Source organism: Notothenia rossii, assembly GCF_949606895.1.
Source record: "Notothenia rossii genome assembly, chromosome: 8".
In the NCBI taxonomy this organism is placed as follows: Eukaryota; Metazoa; Chordata; class Actinopteri; order Perciformes; family Nototheniidae; genus Notothenia; species Notothenia rossii.
In genome coordinates, this window is record NC_136906.1 from 39,461,826 (window position 1) to 39,479,021 (window position 17,196).

At 42.0% G+C, this 17,196-nt stretch overlaps 1 protein-coding gene across 1 annotated transcript in view; it reads right to left on the reverse strand.

Moving 5' to 3' along the window:
• Positions 1–709: 709 nt before the first annotated feature.
• Positions 710–17,196, reverse strand: part of LOC307016196 (disks large homolog 2) — a gene marked incomplete at its 3' end in the record, with an annotated part of 154,685 nt that continues 138,198 nt past the window's right edge. The window contains exons 10-15 of the mRNA XM_079645239.1: positions 12,418–12,524; positions 11,270–11,411; positions 10,433–10,505; positions 5,993–6,081; positions 1,167–1,263; positions 710–744 (exon numbers count right to left, since the gene is read on the reverse strand). Coding sequence (XP_079501365.1) covers positions 710–744; positions 1,167–1,263; positions 5,993–6,081; positions 10,433–10,505; positions 11,270–11,411; positions 12,418–12,524 — 543 coding nt within the window. The remainder of the gene's footprint in view (positions 745–1,166; positions 1,264–5,992; positions 6,082–10,432; positions 10,506–11,269; positions 11,412–12,417; positions 12,525–17,196) is intronic.

Consider the following 17,196-nt stretch of genomic DNA (forward strand, 5'->3'; position numbering starts at 1 on the left):
CGAAGGCTCGCAGGCAGGTTAGCTGCTGCGCACGGGTAATATGCTTTGTTTACCTGAGTGCAGTCTTGCAGGCACATCGCCTTGTCTTTTTTTAGTTTATTAACACTGACAGTGTATTAATGTATGGAAGCCTCTTTGCGCCACAGAAAAAAAAAAAAAATCCTGTAAGTCATTATAATGACTTAGTTATCTCATTATATTGACTTACTATCTCACTTAGCTATCTCATTATATTGACTTACTATCTCATTATATTGACTTAGCTATCTCATTATATTGACTTACTATCTCACTATAATGACTTACTATCTTAGTTATCTCATTATATTGACTTACTATCTCATTATATTGACTTAGCTATCTCATTATATTGACTTACTATCTCATTATATTGACTTACTATCTCATTATATTGACTTAATATCTCATTATATTGACTTAATATCTCATTATATTGACTTAGCTATCTCATTATATTGACTTACTATCTCATTTTATTGACTTAATATCTCATATTGACTTAGTTGTCTCATTATTTTGACTTAATGTCTCATTATATTGACTTAGTTATCTCATTATATTAACTTACTATCTCATTATATTGACTTAGCTATCATTATATTGACTTAATATCTCATATTGACTTAGTTATCTCATTATATTGACTTAATATCTCATTATATTGACTCAGCTATCTCATTATATTGACTTAGCTATCTCCAACCCCCTTTCCTCCCCCCACATCTACAGGTGAAAATTACTTTAGCGACATATTCATCGCAAGAAGTGTAGCAAAAGTCAAGGCCGCAGATTTGGTTCACAGATGCGTGTTTTTATACAAGTGTAAATGAATGCACACAAGCTCAGATCTTTTTTCTGAAAGTGGTCACATCAGGTTTTACAAGCTCTCGCATTTTGCACCATATATACCTTCATATATGCACTCCGCAGTAGCCCCGCTGCGAGGCTCCGGCTCCACTAGCAGCCCGCCCCCCGCTCAACAACTTCAAATGTCTTCTCCTACGATCCTAAATAGTGTGTGTGTGTGTGTGTGTGTGTGTGTGTGTGTGTGTGTGTGTGTGTGTGTGTGTGTGTGTGTGTGTGTGTGTGTGTGTGTGTGTGTGTGTGTGTGTGTGTGTGTGTGTGTGTGTGTGTGTGCACTTCACCTCCATAGGCCACAGTGCCTTGTGGGTCTACGGTTAGGCTTTGTCTCAGTTTCTTCCTCTTTTCTTCTGTGACGTCCAAACCGAGGAAGGTCAAAGCCTAAAGCAGAGAAAGAAAAAGAAGATTATAATTTCATTTGGCCCTATTCTGTTTCTTGCATGGATTGAACAAAGAATGGTTCCTGAGACTTCATGGCTGCCAGGAAGCCACAAAGAGGAGACCTGGGGCCTCATTTATAAACGTTGAATACGCTCAGAAGATGGCGTACGCCAGTTTCTAAGCAATCTTTGCTATTTATAAAAAACGGGAGAGAAGAGAAACTGCGACACCGTTGGCAGAAGGAAGTGTGGAGAGAAATATGAGGCAATAATACCATAAATAAAATGTTACCTCTCATTTATCATATATGAAGAATTAATTTTCACAAAATGATTAAAGCCAATCTTAAAATGATTTAACAAACGCCTGTTTGAGACTCCTCAGTGCACACAAACACATAACTTGGAGAAATAAATAAATAAGGAAATGTTATTTATCACCCCTCGATTATGTTCTCTTGTTAAGAAATGTATTCTCATAAATGATGAAGGAGGAAACAGAAGGACAGAATTACTTTAAACTGACTCAGTTTTGCTTTTCTCTAGTTAGATACGAGCACTATCATGTTTAATCATGTTTTATGCCGTTCGCCAATAGCCTACTTGATAAGTTGCTCGTAAAACACAGGAGGTATGGAAACTAAGAACACCATATGTGGTCAATTGTACAGCTAATATAACACAACACATTAGTTTTATTTCCTATAACTGGTGGATATAGAGTTGCTGAGGGGGAGGGGGGGGGTTGAGATGCACAGGCTGCAGTGGAGACTGATCGACAGCTGGGACAAAAACCACCAAATACCAAAACATAATTCAGATCCAGTTGTCATGACTCCACTCCGGAGGGATTCCCCGATCATTTCTTACAGTTTCTCATCAAGGGAGTGTCTCCTGTCCCCGGTACAAACACACTGCCTGAGGAAGGCTATGTGTATTTCTTTTGTCATTATCCTTTTTCGGACCACTTATTTATTTATTTTGGTGACGATCCGACCTCCATGCTGATACTCTGGTTCAAACTGCATCCACCAAACAATATGATTTATCTCGACCTCCCCAAAATAACCAAAATCTGACACGGTGTGAGATGTCTTTTTTAGCTGTTCTGTCGCCATTTCCTGCGATCTTCTTCATGCATTCAGTCAAAATGAATGAGTGAAAGGGCGTTTCTTTGACTATTTATAGGCAAATATGGGCGTTACGTGAAGCCCGCAAAAGCTACACCGCATTTCGAATCGATTATGATTTATAAAGGGAAACCGGCGTAGGACGTGCGTGCGCAATGTTTTATAAATCGGAATATACATGTGCGTATTTACTTGCTTTGTCCTACGTAAGCAACCTTCCCACGTGAATCCTACGCAAAGCTTTATAAATGAGGCCCCTGATTACAGGACTCACTGTTTTTTGGAAGATTATACTTTCCATGACATACCGTCCAGGTTTCTGTAATGTCAAGTCTGGTGTCTTGTCAAGCAACTTTGCTTTGGACAGGACTGTTTCTATCACTAATGCCATACTGCCCCCCACCTGGACTACAGTAACCAACAGTAACCATCACCTGGGAGATTGGGTCAATGGGGAGACAAGCTCAGAGTCAACAGCCTGGCCCTGGTAATGTCCACATAGCTGCCTGCTTGTGCCAAACCCACTCCTCCATTGCTCACTCTACACACCGCTAATATGACACACCCCCCCCCCCCCCCCCCCCCCAGTTCCCAGCCGCCCTGGGTCTGAGATTACAGAGATTCTGTCACCAATCTCTTGCTCTACCCAAACTTCCCTCAGCTAAGGAGACGGCAGACATCTTGGTGGACATGTCTTCTGTTAGCAGTGTCTTCCTTCAGACATTATCTCTCTCTCTTTCCTCCGCCCTCTCCAGTCCCTGGCTCCACTATGAACTCTTTGCCTCCGGCCTCTGTTCTGCACCTGGGTTCTCAGGCACTCGTAACACGTTGTACTAGTGCTTAGAAAGTCTGAATGTGCTTAGCGTAACCACACCATCAACCATCAATAGAACAAATCTGACTTCCAATGAACATTTAAAAATCCTCCTTTCCTCTTCCATATTTGTATTCATAACATATACATGAATTATAGTAAACATTCATCCTTAAATTTATACACTTTTAATATAATCTAATTGAGGGTAAGGTGCTCAAAAAAATTAAAATCTTTCTCCAAACATCTACAACTTCAAACCCAAGTGAAATGATCTAAACTCAAGGGAAGGTGCTAAATGTTGGGGGCCTAAAGAGCCCCAGCATAAGTAACGAGACATTTTCTAAAGAGGACCTGTGAAACATATCATCAGGTCAAAATGTTTTTAAGCAGCCTCTGTGTTTTCGAGGAGGTCTGTGGTCTCCAGGATATTCAAATCTAAATTTGAGAATGAATTAAACCAGGGTGATGCTAATAATTCATATCACTCTCATTTCATTGCATTGAGCCAACACATGAAGAGAGGACTTTTTCTGTATTCAACTTGAGCATTTAACCTATCTGTCTCTCTAATCCCATTAATGAATTGGTAGATTAGGATCAACCTTTGGTTGAACTAAATTAAAAGCAAAGCTGAATAATGGTAACCGAATTGCACAGAGGGCAGCAATAGAGTCAGCGAACGAGCAGAGGAGAACCATCAGCAGAGACAGGAAGGAGGGGGCAGGGGGAGGGGGGGTGAATGTGCTGAAAGGGTAAGAAGAATGTACACATGAAGAGCGCAAGCATGATAAGCCAGCGAAGAGAGACTGAGAGAGAGATCAATGATGAGAGGGCCTGGGGGGCGATCAGAAGGAGAAGAATCCTCTGCTCAGGGTTTCTCTAAAAACCTAAATGGAGAGCCGAAACGTGCATGATGTAAAGTGTGCTTGATAAGAATAAATATGAGGATCATATGTCCCTCAAAGGTCCCACATCTCCCCCCCCCACTGAACCCAGTCTGTGGGACAGGGCTCTCCCCACAAACCTGACCCTCAGAGAGATGGTAGTTATTCTTAAAGCCTGTCACAGGGTCATTTTGCTGGGAAAACCATAAGAAACTATCTTTGAGAAGAGCCTATGTTTAGATGATCACAGGCAAAGGTTGGCAGCGTTGGGGGTAATTAGATTACATTTGACTGTAATGCAGTAATGTAACTGTTGATAATGGCAGTAATTGCATTACAGTTACTAAGCGCAAAATGATCTTGTGACTTGCGTTACTTTAAGGTCTTCGTCTCTGCATAACGGGAGGACAGAACATTTAATCAAACGTCCCTTTCCGCTGCGCTACATTCAGAGTTCAGGGATGAGGAGACGGAGCAAGAATGTTAGTCTCATAGCAGAGATCAACAGTTGTTTGTGTACATCATGGAGGACATGTTGTCCGTTCCCACGGTGGAATCGCCATCTTTCCCAAACATGTTGAGCAAGATAACAGGGGGCGGCCGCCATCAGACAGGAAGACATTTACAAGCTACCTGGACCAGAGTGCTGATGGAAACTGAGCTAAAGGAAACATGATGTTCAGACAGAGAGCAGAATAGGTCTGTGTGCAGGACTGTCCTGATCAGATTAAAGGTTTGTGCTGATTTCCTTGAAGAAAGTTCCCTGTAAATTGCTTTAAATCCTGGTCAGGCTGTCATGAAATGTGGCTGTTGATATTCATGGTCCCCACAGGATGAATCCTTGTGGCGAAACCTTTCTTATTTAGCTAGTATCAGGACAAACTCTATTGAATTACAGTTTAACTATGAGGTTTTATTCGCTGAGCATGTTGCTGGTCTGTGGATTTGGTGGAAGTTGCTGCTGCGGTGATAGAAGAACCAGATCAAAATATTCTATTGCTTTAGCTATCTTTCTGTTATAGGTATTACATTCCATGCCTTTGTATGTGTGCGTCTAAATGTCCTTTCTAATATCATACATGTTCTGCTGTAGCCACTCAACAGTTGTATATCTCTCTTCAGTAGAACACTGGAGTGACAGGTTGTCTCCAGATTAAGCATATGGAATATTCATGACACACACATCAGGATCACCCAGTTTAGTAGTGCTACAGCACTTAATATGGATTGGTTTGTTTGAAGCAAATAAATCTGCATTTCTCTTGTTGTTCAGAGTTTTAACTATAGTTTATGCACTTATGTGATGCACTTGTAAATCGAGGTTAGGAGAATCAGAGAGAGAGACGGGAGAAAGGTGGCAGAGCTTAACAAGGCAAATGCACCGAAAGCCTTGTACGCACTGAAATAAACCACTTCAACATGCCCGGCATCACACAACATCAGAGGTGGGAGAAGTACTCATATCTAGTATTGGGTAGAAGTAGAAGTAGAAGTACCACAGTATAGGAATACTCTGTTACAGTAAAAGTCCTACATTCAAAAGGTTACTCAAGTAAAAATAGAAAAGTATTAGCATCAAAAAGGTGCAGCTAGTTTGAATGACTTTGTATACTGCAGGGTAGCTTGTGAATTTACTCCAGGTGGAACTAAAGTCTGATTTAACAGTTGATTAGATTTCACATCATTCATCCACATCTGTGAAGTAACTAAAGGTATTAAATACATGTAGTGGAGTAAAAGTAAACCATGCACCTCAGAACTGTAGTGGAGTAGAAGTACAGAGTAGCCACAAATACAAATACTCAAGTAAAATACTAGTATCTCAAAATGAGTAGAGTACACCACTGCACAACAGGTCAAGTATTTGGCCTCATGGCTGTATAAAACCGTGTGACTCACCAAGTCTAACTTGTCTGATTTGAGGCGTATGTAGGGGTCCAGTGTTATCTTAGGTTTGGCCCCCGTTGGCGAACTCTGACTTGTGGAACCTAGAGAAAGGAGAAAACAAAAAGAGAAAGACGAGGGGAAAGAAGAGGAAAAGTAGATAAGAGATGTGGTTGATTTGGTCACAGACAAAGGGGAAAGCAGTGAGCAGGAGTTCTGGTAAATACATTCAGATATCAGGCCGGAACCCCCTACTGGCCTTCAGCGGGACTCTGAGAGTAAGTGAGGCCACAGGACACTGAGTAAACAACAGGAGCAGAAATATCACTGCATAATCTGTATTTTGCAGTTGTGGTGATAGGGGAGGTGTGTGTGAGTCTGTGTTTGGGTGGGGGGATGAGATCTGATGATTAAAAAGAGAAGGAAAGGTGGATGATTATATAGATGAGGGGAACACAGAGAGCGGGGGGGGGGGGCGGCATCAGCCAGTGCCTAATATTAATTTGATAAGTGTATTTGTCCCAGATTGGTGAGTCTGCTATCACAACCTTCCCTCTGGTCCACACCCCCCTGTTACTAGGGATATTAACTAATTTCACTGATACCCTCCTCCAAGTCCCGCCCACAGGATTTGCACCACGCCCTACCCCTGACTGGCAGGGATGATTACTTGGTCTGCTGCCGGGACAACAGCTGTGCTTCAAACCTAAACAGCACACATCATATCATTTGTTTTCATTCTAGTGCAAAACAAATACAATATAACATAATACAATATAAAAGAATACATACAAAATAGCCACATTTCAATTTCTTAAGAAGGATTGTTATGGCGAGGAGATCGAAACAATTGGGAGAAAGATTATAATTTTTTGAGAAAGTTTAAAATGTCGAAAAGGGAATCAAAATGTTTAGTTAAAAGTGAATCCCTACGTTGTAGTGCCAAACACAAGAAGATTGAAAGTCAGGGGAGGATTTTCTTGTGCCTTTTGAGAATGAGGTTGAGACATTAAGAAATGCATTTTGACAAATTAGTTGTTGAAATGATGACAACCAAGATGAAATGTCTAGAATACACATTTCAACCAGTCTTAGCAGAAATACTGAATTTTCAACTTTATTCTTGAGATGTTGGACATGTTCCGCTTGTCCGTCTCTGCAGTTGTTGTTTGAATAAGTTCAACTTATGTTGCTGTGTCTGTACACTGCTGACCTTGAAGACCACGGAATTCTTGATTTATAAGAAACAGACAGGACCTCTGCAATCGCTATACGTTCATTAGGAGCCCAGATGATACATGTAGCTTTAGACTGGACTCTTATGGACACAGCTGTGTTTATCTTTAAACAGGATGAGGCTATGCTTTAGAGAGGAATGTGTGAGGGGTGAGAGGCAGAGGAAGGTCAGTCTGTCCCAGAGATCAGCTGACTGAAACAGATGAGTGTGCATTTGTTTACTGTAAATCTGCGTGTGCAGCAGGAAGAACTGATAACAGCAACTTTACTTTAAATGGCATTAAGGTTTCATCCTTGCTTCCCATAATTGAGAGTGAGAATGAAACCAAAATAGTTGATTTAGTGTCAGGAGTCACTCTTATAAAAAAAGAATAGCCTGTCATTTTTTGTATGTGCTCACCTCACCACGAACTACGGACATCTGTCATGGCTAGCAACAGGCTTAACCAATAAGAGGCTGCGGGGAGCGAGGTGGTCACAGCACTAGGGAATAACCTTGACGGACCTAATCCGGCCCAATAGGATTGGCTCTGAGCTGGAGGCGACCCTCAACATCAGACCTGCTTCTCCCAACGGTTCAGTTTCACCTTCCAGCACTTCCTCTTGGATTAAACACAACTGTTTTATATTGCTGTCTGTCTTCAAGTGTTTCAGCCAATAACACACTATTAACACGTGTTATTAAAATGTCATTTCATCAAACAGTACATGTTTTGTGAATGAGCACATTGGTTCTCTACCAAGTTAATAATAGTTCTGAATTTTCAAATACTTTCAATAAGGAATGACGCTATATCCAAAAAATAGATTGTCCGTATGCTCAGTATTTCACATCTCTGCATGACAGGCTGAGGTGGAAGAAGTATTCAGATGCTTTATACGGGTAAAAGTACCAATATATTATTGTAAAAATACTTCATTACAAGTTAAAGTCCTGCATTCAAAATGTACTTAAGTAAAAGTACAAAATAATTATCAGCAAAATGTACTAAATGTATAAAAGTAAAAAATTGCCTTTATGTGTGTCTAAAACGTTATAAATGTGACATTTCTAGATAATATGCATCAAGTAGCATTTAAAAGTTCTGATTTACTTTTTGTAAAATATTTAAATAACGTGGCTCTATTGTAACTTAAAGAGATAGTTCACTAGTTTAATTTAGAGATGGATTTTTGTTAAAAGAAAATCAAGCTGTTTAATAGATATAGTGGAGTAAAATTACATTATCTCCCTTTTAATTGTAGTGGAGTAGAAGTATAGAGTAGCATTACATGGAAATACTCAAGTAAAGTACAAGCAGCTCAAAAGTTAGTACAGTACTTAGTACTTCCCACCCCTGTTGACAGGACTGTTGAGAAATGTCAATAGCCAGCTTTTAACTGTTGTCTTGGTCTTATTAATGTCATTAAGCCTTGCAGAATCGGAGGATGAAACCCTCTTTAATGGTCACACATGCAGAGCACACAGCACCATTTCATTTCAAACCTTTATTTATCCAGGTGCATCCCATTGAGATCATTGATCTCTTTTTCAAGGGACCTGATATGTGTTCTCTGCTTTTAACCCATCCTAGTAATAGGAGCAGTGGGCAGCTATTGTACAGCGCCCGGGGAGCTATGGGAGTGGGGGGGTAGTCCGGTGCCTTGCTCAAGGGCACCACGGCAGGGCAGGAGGTGAACTGGGACCTCTCCAAGTAGCAGTCCACACTACATATTTAGGTCTGTTCGGGGACCTGAACCCGCGACCCTATGGCTCACAGTCCAAGACTCTACTGACTGAGCCACTGTGTTTAAACAGCAGCTGCTTTAAAGGATAAGAGGGACGGTGAAGCCGTAATGAACCACACCCGTTACCATGGAGCGGGAACTTTTTCCGATCCTCACATTCCTGTGTTCTCGGAGGGTCCCCTGGTGCGCTCTGCTTTCTATTAAAGGTCCCATGTCATGGCCATTTCTACTGATCATAATTCCATTGTTGAGGTCTACTAGAATAGATTTACATTGTTAAATTTTCCAAACTCACATTGGTTTCTCATACAGCATCTCTGTATAGTATGTGTATTCACTCTCTGTCCTAAACGGCTTGTTGGAGCTCCTGCGCTCCTGCCCCCCCCATTCACTTTGAATGGGGTGACGTCACGATTCGCCGAACTGCATTGTGGGAGCAAAGCGTAGCTTCTCTCGCGGTGCTCGCTGCATTTTGCCGTCTCGACGGAGGCGTCAGCCAATCGAATCATATGCCAGTACAAGCTCTAGCCAATCAAACCGCGTGCTTGTGTGTCTGGGGCGGGAGACTCATGTGATTGGTTGTTGGTCGAGTTTCAGCCCCCCCCGTCGGCAAGCGACAACGCACGCCACAGTGTGTAGGGGCAGTTACGGCCGTGTTACGGCTCCGCTGCGGCGTTCACAGCGATCGCGGGCACTCTAGTCAATGGTTGCTATTCCACCAGACGCGCCGCGTTACGGCCAGAAGCGTCCCAGAAGCGTCCCAGAAGCGTCCCAGAAGCGTCTCAGAGCTGGGCTCCGCTCAAAATAGGATGCAAGTCTATTTTCGACGCGACGCGAGGCGTTGCATAACGCCGGGCAGGAAGTGGACCGGTCAGAGCATCCTGCCCATCCCCCAAATAAACTAATTTTGCAGACCCTATCCCTCCGTAGTCTTTCAAGTAGGAGGAGAAATGCCAGTTTACAGGCACTGTGTAAATTATATATATCGAATAATTATGATGATGAATTTTTTTTACCACTAAAATACAGCAACACATCTTTGATTCATGTCGTTTATAACTGGAATATTAAATTATTATTAACTTTGTCTGATCTAATATGAGGGACATTGAGGACAAATCACTGAAAACATTTACTCTGATTTAGCAGGTGTTTAAAGTCCTTTAAATGTGTTTTATGCTGCTTTGTTAACTATATTACACAAGTCAACAGGAAGATAGTGAGAGTGACAACGGAGAGGGTGGAGGGGATGAGGTGCAGTGAGCAGGACAATGCAGTAACACATACAGGAAGTTATATTAACTGTGTCATTGTGCATTTTCTAAGAGTAGAAGGCTGGCAAATTATATATTTCTCTTATTGGCATCAAACCCTATAAAAAAGATCTAAACCAACACCGTGTCAGTCTGTCTATTAATACTTCCCGAGCCCATTTATGAATGGGAGTACATCTGGAAAGGGAACATTGAGTGTTAACAGCGAGGTGTTTACCTGAAATATGAATATCTGGAGGGCAGATGTCCGGGGACGCAGAGGACACCGGGGCCGGCTCCTCTGCACACATCTGCTCAAGACGGATGCAAAATGAATGACAAACAAAAGATGATAGAAAGATTTCCAAAAGTAAGGCAGGATTTCCCTTCAACTCAAGTTAAAATGACCAGCTGGAAATGATAAGGTCATACATCTGATCCTGTGGAGTGTGCTCATAATAATTCTCAGAACTTAACAAACCTCTTATTAATAGCTTAAACTTGCTTAAACATGTGGTTATGAACTTCAAGTTCCACACAGAAACCTGTCTTAGTTGCAAAATATTATTGATATGTTCTTTAAATTGTGAATGATTCATTAGAGCAAACTGTAGGATGTCGCGTTTACATGGCACAGCACGGATGTGATGCATTTTGGATGTCCTATGGCAATAGTGAACAGATAGATTCAATATAATTCTTCTGATATATGTATGTCGAGATCCTAAGCAACCTCAGCCAATAGCAGTAGGTGTTGTTGAAACACTGCAAAACAGTGATTGGTCAGAGAGAATCATTGCTATCACGGACTGGACATCCTAATTTGAAATGTTTAGAAAGACTACCTTTGTTTTGTAATCACTGGTGTGTACTGTACACCACACCGTACATTACACAGAACACTACTGTACACTGTTCCTATCATTTGACAATTGACAACGTGCAGCTTCACTGGGAAATACTGCTCCTGCTACTTCATATTTGCATCCATTGTTATAGTATTCTGGAAACAGCATTTCTTAGTCCTAGACATATTCTGGTATGTTTCTGATGACTGAAGCTAAGCATGGCTGACCTCAGGAGATATGATGTGGACTTTTAAGCGTCCAGAGTTGTAGCTGTTGCCCGCAGCCCGCTGCACCCCGTTGTGGAGAGACGCGCTGCTCTGAAAAAGTCCTTTCCCTGGGATGAAGGCGATCTCCACAGCACTGTCTGGGCTGGAGACACAATTCAAACAAGACATTAGCAGGAACACAGAGGAAAGCGAGATGAGCGCCTGTGTATTGCTGACTAATCCCCACTGTGATCCCCGTCTCAACAGAGACTCACAGATGTTACTCACTTTTAGACCAAATTCCAAACCGGCCCCTACCCACTCCCCCTCCGTGATGGAATAAATTCCGTCTGTAGTCACTCTCACAGCTAAACAAGGCTTCATTCCTACAGGTGAGGGTGTAAATACAGCGGCTCCCCCCTCTCCATCAGACACAGGAAATGCCATTTCCTTTTTGTTAAAATCCTTTAGTTTAAACAATCGGATGTTTCTAAGCTGCTTGGTTTTTGCAAAAGTCTGTAAATGTTTGCACAGAACTGTTAATAATAATAATAATAATAATAATAATAATAATAATAATAATAATAATAATAATAATAATAAATGTTATTTGTAAAGCACCTTTCATTGCTAAAAGCAATCCCAAAGTGCTACAGGAGGCATAATAGAAAGAAAAAAAAGAAACACAAGTTTAATCAAAGGCTTTTTTTTAAAACAGAGGATTTTAGGCCTTTCTTAAAGGAGTCAGTTGTCTGTGGAGTCCTCATGTGATCTGTGGAGTTCTCAGGTGGTCTGTGGGGTCGTCAGGTGGGCTGTGGAGTCCTCAGGTGGTCTGTGGAGTTCTCAGGTGGTCTGTGGAATCCTCAAGTGGGCTGTGGAGTCCTCAGGTGTTCTGTGGAGTCCTCAGGTGGGCTGTGGAGTTCTCAGGTGGTCTGTGGAGTCCTCAAGTGGTCTGTGGAGTCCTCAGGTGAGGATTAGCTGCACAGAAAGCCCGATCCCCCATGTTGTACACAGTGTGTTTCATTAGGGACACAAACACCGTTAGGTCGGTCAGGTAGGACTTGGTAACCCTCCAATCAAACGTGCAAACTGAATGGAAGTGTGTAGGGGGCGGTTTGTAATTGGGCCAGAGTTACTGAATGAACAATAAATGTACAAGGCCCACCCACCTGGATTTGACTTTGTTCAGCATGCTCTTCGCCTCCTCGTGGGTCACACCTATCAAGGACTCCTTGTTCACAGCAATGAGCTGATCTCCAGGCCGCAGACGTCCATCCTGCAACACACACAGAGCCTTCAGACTGAAGAACCTTCCCTCTCCACTTGATGTGTTGAAGAGGATTGCTTATTCTCCTCTAAGTATTCTCACTGGGCTTGATGCGTATGAGACAATTAATCTTGTAACTCTGGTTTGAAACATGGCATGTTAAGACCATTTTGCATGGCAGACAACTTGCCTCATGTCCGCCTAAAACCCTTTGAAAATGCATGACACAGTTTGAGCCTATTAAATGTATAATCTTGGAGCTAATGCAAATATTGAACTCTTCTCTAATCTGAGGATGTTCCTTACAAGCCCAGAAAACTACAGTTATTAAACCACTCTTAACTTGAAGAGACACATGACTATGAGCATTAACAGACCCATATCAAACCTCAATAAAAAACATTATTTTATTTATATTTCCCCTCTTAACCCTTGACCCTGTTAATGTGTAAAATGTCATCCTCTGAAACAGTCTTGGAATGATTGGATGTCAGAGTTGCATTCGACCAAAACAGCTCTTACACAATGATAAATGCAGTATATGTGGTGTTCCTCTTTGGGTCAAAATCTACACGACCCACAAGCGCATATTATAAAAAGACCCCAAAAGTCTTACCATAATAATGCAGAGGATAACAGAAATGTATAACGATACCAGCAGGTGACGTTGGTCCGATCCAAACCCTGAATAGCATTGAACAGACATGTTCTCCCATGTAAGCAGTGTTTGCCACCATATGGCAACTACAGTTCTGATAACGCATAATTCCCCAGCTGACTCATCCTATACAGGAAATCAAAGCATGAAATGCTAGCCTGCTTCCTATATGATACAGAGGATTAGAGCTGGGATTTAGAGGACATTGACAAACTGCTTCCATAAGCAGAAGACTGAGAGACTGAACAGAGCCAGGCACTATTTACAGTGTTGCGTGAGGAAAAGAGACTTTCTGACATACAGTCCAGCTTGCTTTACTGTGCCCTGTCTCTGATGCAGTTGACTGCAGTAATACTACCCTGTCCTATTCACCATCTGTTATTGGGGATTTAGATTCCAGAGGTGTGCGTGAAGCAAATGAACCAAAAGAAATGTCATGCATCCACCCATGATGCTCTGCAGCCTCACCGCGGGAAATCTGGATTAATGCAATGACTTATTGGCGTTTGAAATGTTTTTTTTTGTCTCTGAACCCTATATATGCATTTGCACAATAGTGAATGTGTAAGAGTTATGTCCAATATTCAATTACATTACTGGTAAACTGCCCCCCCCCCCCCTGACAGCAACATACTTCCTCTTTTTCTGCTAAATGTGCATGTTACAGATGTGCCATAGAAGTGTTTTACCTATAAGAGGGAGCAAGAAAAGATTAAATGACAGGCTGAAGTCACGTGGGATGTGTTCCTGATGCTTTGTTTGGTATTAGCCATACTATTGCAGGCTGGGCCATTATCACTCTGATATCTTGAACATGTTCTTAACTGTGCCTTCATGAGAAAAAGTCAACCAAGTTATGCTTAAAAAAACACACATTTTGCCAGCTCTACGACATAATGTCATTCATGTTGTATGTCTGTGTCATGTTAACGGCATGTTTATGTGAGAAGGATTCTATCCTCCTAGTTAAGCACACAACATGTGTGATTACACCTTGTACATGTTATTCTAAAGTACTTCTTTCTTTGATATGCAAATCAGAACTCAGACAGAGGACAAAAGACAAAATACAGTCATTTGAATGGAAAATAATAACCAAGACACGTCAAACACAACAAAACGATTCAACGTTTTAAGAGAACAAAAACAAGTGTTCTGGTTGAAAAGATTCCAACATTGGCTCAGTTTTCGAATGGGAGGAATCTGTTGTTGAAATGCTTATATTTGGGATAGGACTATATAACGGTAAGATGGATGTGGCTTTCAGATGCAACCTAAAATGAAAATCAAAATATACACAAATAGAACAGCTAAGGCCAAAATTCATTCATAATTCAAAATCATATACAATTATTTTTAAATCTTGCACCAAAAGGTACAAACCAGTGCTCAAAGTAGTGTCCACAGGGATCACGGGATATCTTGTCAGCTCTGATGCGCTTTCTTTGATTTGCTCCCTGGCATCTTGAATAAAAAGGATTTCAAATCTTGCAGGGTACAAGAAGCATGGAAACAGCCTTCTTCCAGAATACAAACAGCAGTGATGTTCCAGTGTTCTCTTGTCATGTTGCCACAGCTGACGGAGAGTGGGCGCACAGAGGCGAGGAGGATGGGATTGGGAAGGGAGAAGCTGAGGAAGCCAGAGAGAAAGAGAGAAGGAAGCTGTATGTGCAAATTGTGTGGGGGAAGGGGTGCTGCGAGTCCACCTATAGTTGTGATTGTTGGCTCTAATTCAACATCGAATCAGGATTTAATGTAAAGACCCCCACAGATTGAAGAAACTGATGGTGGACATATGTCGAAAAGTTCAACATTCACATCAGAGCATTACATTTGGAGGAATGCAGACCTGACCAACACTGACTCCAAAGACTCCGACATGGTGGAGGGTGACCCTGTACGTCTGCAGAGTCAGTCGGAGGTCTCAGAGTTTACACCTGCAGGAACATGACCGCACATTTCTAATCTGCTGGCAGCCCAGCAGCCGACGAGCATTAAGACTTTGCCACTGCATGTTTAGGTTAAATTAGTAGTATTTAAATATGAATGAGCCATGATGATGTGTAAATGAAAAGGCCAATGCCGATCAGCCAATGCAACAGAGACTGCGCTCCACCAGAAATAGCACTATGCTCAATGAATGACAGCCAAAACAATAACAACAACAAAGTTAACGTTGCAGTAACTGGATTCATCATTTATCAGCTGAACAGTTCACTGATCTCACGGTTCATTTATGGTATAGCTCCGTCAGTCTGACAACTGGAGTGTCCTGAGGAAGCCTTCATGTTCACCTCTCTGTGGATCTCTAGCCTCCAGCAGATAAAGAGGTGCAGCCAACAAATGAGTGTGTTCCCTTAGTTCCCTGAGACTCTGCAGCCACACAGAGCTCCTCCATCCCCATCAACAGCAACTTCCTGTCAGCATAGATGGACAGTTCACTTTTTCTCCTCACCTCCTCCCTCACATGCTTGTAGCAGTGCACTCTGTGGAGGACAGGCTGATGTCACCAGAGTCCTGGCTGACCTCACACTGGTGTCCAGTGTCTGTCCTGGGACTCCTCTCACAGAGCGGCAGTGGCACTGAGACAGGCAGTGTTTCACATTCTTTAGTCCAGCATGAATTCCTTCAAGAGGATTCAATGAATGAACAGGATTGTTATGTCTGTCACCTCATGGGTACTGTCTTTAGTCAAGGGGACATAAAACAACAAAGAATCATGTGTTTTAGGGAAAAACAAAGGAATAGTTTTGGCAAAAGGCACTTTGATGTTTTTTGCATAATTATATATTTACCACTGATAACTCATTTACATACGTGCTCAAAACAACTTGTATGCTCATTGTGATTGGAACAATAAAACACCAGCCATCACAGCAACCCCCCCACGAAAAGAACAGAACATCAGACCATGCTGTTCAATCTGCACTAAGCAGGGTGAATGCTGAAGGCTGGTGGCCCAGATGGCATATCATGGTGTGCTCAAGGCATGTGCTGTCCCTGAGGTAGAACCTTCAAATTCCTCGGCATCAAAATCTCTGATGATCTCTCCTGGTCTTTCAACACCTCCAGCCTTGTTAAATGGCACAACAACACCTGATCAAGAAAGCCCCCCTGCCTGCTCATTTTCAGAAGAACTTTTGGCTGCACCATCGAGAGCATTATCACCAGCTGAGTTTCGGTGCGGTGTGGCAGCTGCTCTGTAGCTGACAGGAGGACCTGCAGCTGGGGGTAAGAACGGCTCAACACATCATCGGTGTCCCACTACCTGCCATCGCTAACCTCCAGCTCCAACTGTCTCTGTGACGTGCCCCCAGCCTCATCAAAGACCCCTTACATCCAGCCTTAGCTCCAGCAGGCTCAGGAACAGTCCTTGAACTAGGATGGGTTAAAAGCAGAGACCAAATGTAACTCTGAGTGCTGTGTGCATGTATGTGTGTCAAATAAAGAGACTTTAATCCTCCGATTCCCACAATATCATAACCATGTCATGGGGCTCCACCCGACAGCGCCTCACACTCAGGGACCTTTAACTCCTTGTTTACGATGTCTGTATTTCATATTTATTACATCTGTATTTAATATTCATAACGACTGTATTTAACCTATATATTCCTAAACCCCACACCGTATATATGTATATGCTCTAAATCTGCACCTTATCTGAAGATATGTATTCATATTTATACATGTAAGTACATTACTACAACATTGTATGCTATGTGAGTACAGTATCTTATGCTAATCTAAGGCCTACGCCCAAACATGATCTCTTCACTTCCTGCTCCACCTGTGTCCCTCCTCTTCCTTCCTCCATCTTCGTTACTTCATTTCCCTACAAGCAGTCCCTCACTGCTGCACTGAATCCATTTCACTCAGTTCTTATGTCGTATTCTTCCAGTCAGGGCTCATGGGAGACACTGAAGTCAAATAACAGTATGATTTATTCTGTTGTTACCATATTGTAGGGGAATTTGTGTATCTAATGTAAGATCTACAGTCCTCATGCACTTCATCCAATTG